This window comes from Poromitra crassiceps, assembly GCF_964638095.1.
Source record: "Poromitra crassiceps genome assembly, chromosome: 7".
In the NCBI taxonomy this organism is placed as follows: domain Eukaryota; kingdom Metazoa; phylum Chordata; class Actinopteri; order Beryciformes; family Melamphaidae; genus Poromitra; species Poromitra crassiceps.
Window position 1 is genome coordinate 48,328,549 of NC_139628.1, and position 2,565 is coordinate 48,331,113.

At 51.1% G+C, this 2,565-nt stretch overlaps 1 protein-coding gene across 1 annotated transcript; it reads left to right on the top strand.

The window, feature by feature from the left end:
- Window positions 1-674: 674 nt before the first annotated feature.
- paqr9 (progestin and adipoQ receptor family member 9) lies at window positions 675-1,841 on the top strand (the record flags this gene model as incomplete). The annotated part of the gene is made up of 1 exon (XM_083640763.1): window positions 675-1,841. One exon carries the CDS (start codon window positions 675-677, stop codon window positions 1,839-1,841), a length of 1,167 nt encoding a protein of 388 aa, XP_083496889.1.
- Window positions 1,842-2,565: the final 724 nt, after the last annotated feature.

A 2,565-nucleotide genomic window follows, 5' to 3' on the forward strand; every position in this document is an offset into this window, starting at 1 on the left:
TAATTTGATTTGATTTTTATTTTATCATTATTTTTTTACTGCTGCTGCACAAAGCCATCTATATGCATACAAGCCATGTGAATGTGAATTATATAGGTCAGTGACTGCTTCAAGGTAAAGATAATCCTCCATAGGTCGATTATACAGACCGCGTCCCGTGCAGAGAACAGAGAGGGAGGCCAACAGGATGAAAAGTACTGAGTGCTCCCTAGATGTTTTTGCTGACTTTTTAGTTTGTTTGTTTTTTGGGGTCAAGAGGTAACCGCGAAGGGACAAATTAACCCTCAATCAACCTTCAATTTATGTCCCTGCCATTTTCTCTCTCTGCACCGCTGGACTTTGATAACTGACTGCAGTTACATGGTCATAAAGGCTACATTATGTCAGTGCTTTGTGGTTTACCCTACGACTCATGACGCTGCTGTGGAAGCTGAGACCAAAGGTTCAAATAAGGAACCTATTGGAAGAACAGGACTGAAGTTTTGTTTGTTTGTTTGTTTGTTTGTTTTAAACTCAAAGCAGCCTAGATGCCTTATCCATCCATAACCAACAGATGGTTCGCAGTGATTAACAACAACGTCCTCAACCAAGCAATAAAAACTCAAGTGCATTGCAAGAAGAATTAGAATCCACGTAGAGATTTTGGGCATAAGACTGGTCCCAGTTATTCTCCCATGATGCTTCTGAATTGCGGTCAACCGTTGCCCCTCCTGAGGCACACGGACGTGCCGCCTCGAGTCACGGAGAACTTCATCCTGAGCGGCTATCGCTTCCCAAACTACAGCCTGCGGGACTGCCTGATGTCAGCGTTCAGGCCCACCAACGAGACCGGAAACTTCTGGACGCACTTCCTCCCCGTGTTCATCTTTGCCTACTATTTCGCGGAGGCGTTCGGTTGGGAAGGGGCACCGCACTGCGACGCGCCTTTCTTCTATCCGCTGTGGACCTACTGCATCGGGGTGGTGTGCCTGCTCATGGCGAGCAGCACGGCCCACCTGCTCAACTCCATGTCTCTGGTGGTGAGAGAAGTCTGCTTCTTTGTGGATTACGGTACCATCAGCTCCTACACCGTGGGCTCGTCGTTGGCGTACTACTACTACATTCACCCTCGGGCAGCCATCATGGAGGCGGGGGCGGGAAGGCACAACGGCTCCCAGGCGGGCTCGGACCTAAGACACGCCCCTCTTCCGTCGTCCTTCGCCATCCCAGAATTCAGCGCCTTCTTCGAGACCTTCTACATCCCCAGCTCGTGTGTGGTCGCCATCATCTGCGCCCTGTCTTGCTGCAACACTCGCGAGCGGTGGAGGAAACACCGCTACATCATCCGGACGCTGGTGTTCCTCCTCCCGTTCCTCATCTCCTCCACGCCGGTCTTCTACCGCCTCCTCACCGCGTGCCCGTACCCGGCTGCCTCCACTTCCTTCGCCGCCTCCACCTCCATGTCCGGCTTCTTCTACCGCCACTGCCTCTGGCTGGTGGTGTCGGCCGTCTTCAACATAAGCAAGTTCCCCGAGCGGCTGGCCCCGGGCCGCTTCGACATCTGGGGCCACAGCCACCAGTGGTTCCACTGCTGCACCTTTCTCTCCATCCTGGATGAACTTCACATGATCAAGGCCGAGGTGAGGGCCATCCTCCTCCGCCCGAGTCTCCTGCTGCCCCCTGCCGCCCTGCTGCGCCTCCCCGGGCCCACCGTGGCCTCCACCTACGGGGTGATGCTCCTCCTCCAGATCACCATCGCCTCGATCATCGTGTGGTTCTCCTGGTGCGCTAACCGCATCTACGGCCCCCAGAGGGACCAGCTGGCGACGGAGCATCACAGGAAACATCTGAAATGTCACTAATGGCACAGAGGTGCAGCTCTTCCTCTTGCCAACATCTCAGAGGTGTAGGTCTCCCTCTCGCTAATGTCTCAGAGGTGTACTCGTCCTCTCGCTAACGTCTCGAGTTTGAATGATTTGAATGACAAACAGAAGCCAGTGCGCACAAGAGAAAGATGCGATTGTTTTTATTTATTTTTCAAATCCCATAATGTTCCAAACTTCTGACCCATATGAGATAACCTTAACTCTAGAAAAAGGAAAAGATAATCCGCACACTGTTTTTGAAGCTCCCACGGTGAGTTTTTAATTAAAAAGGTGCAACGTCTCGACCCTCACGGGTCTTCATCAGGCAGTACAAAGAATGGTGGTGCCCCAATCAGGTGATGGCAGACACCTGTGATCATTACAAAATACATCATTGTTGACACAGTAGGTCTCTCAACAAGAATCTTGTTGTTCTTTCTTTGTACTGCCTGATGAAGACCCGTGAGGGTCGAGACGTTGCACCTTTTTAATTAAAAACTCACCGTGGGAGCTTCAGAAACAGTGTGCCGATTATCTTTACCTTTTTCTAGTTGTTCATTTTTTCCAGCACCTGTTGAAATAGACTTTTGGATGTGCGTGTGTGCACTCTACTCTACTACATAACCCTAACTCTCTAACCATAACCCTGACCCTATGGGAGCGCGATTCAAGAAAGGATTGTATTTTGAGCTGGCCTCGGTTGTCCGGTTGACTCCCCTGA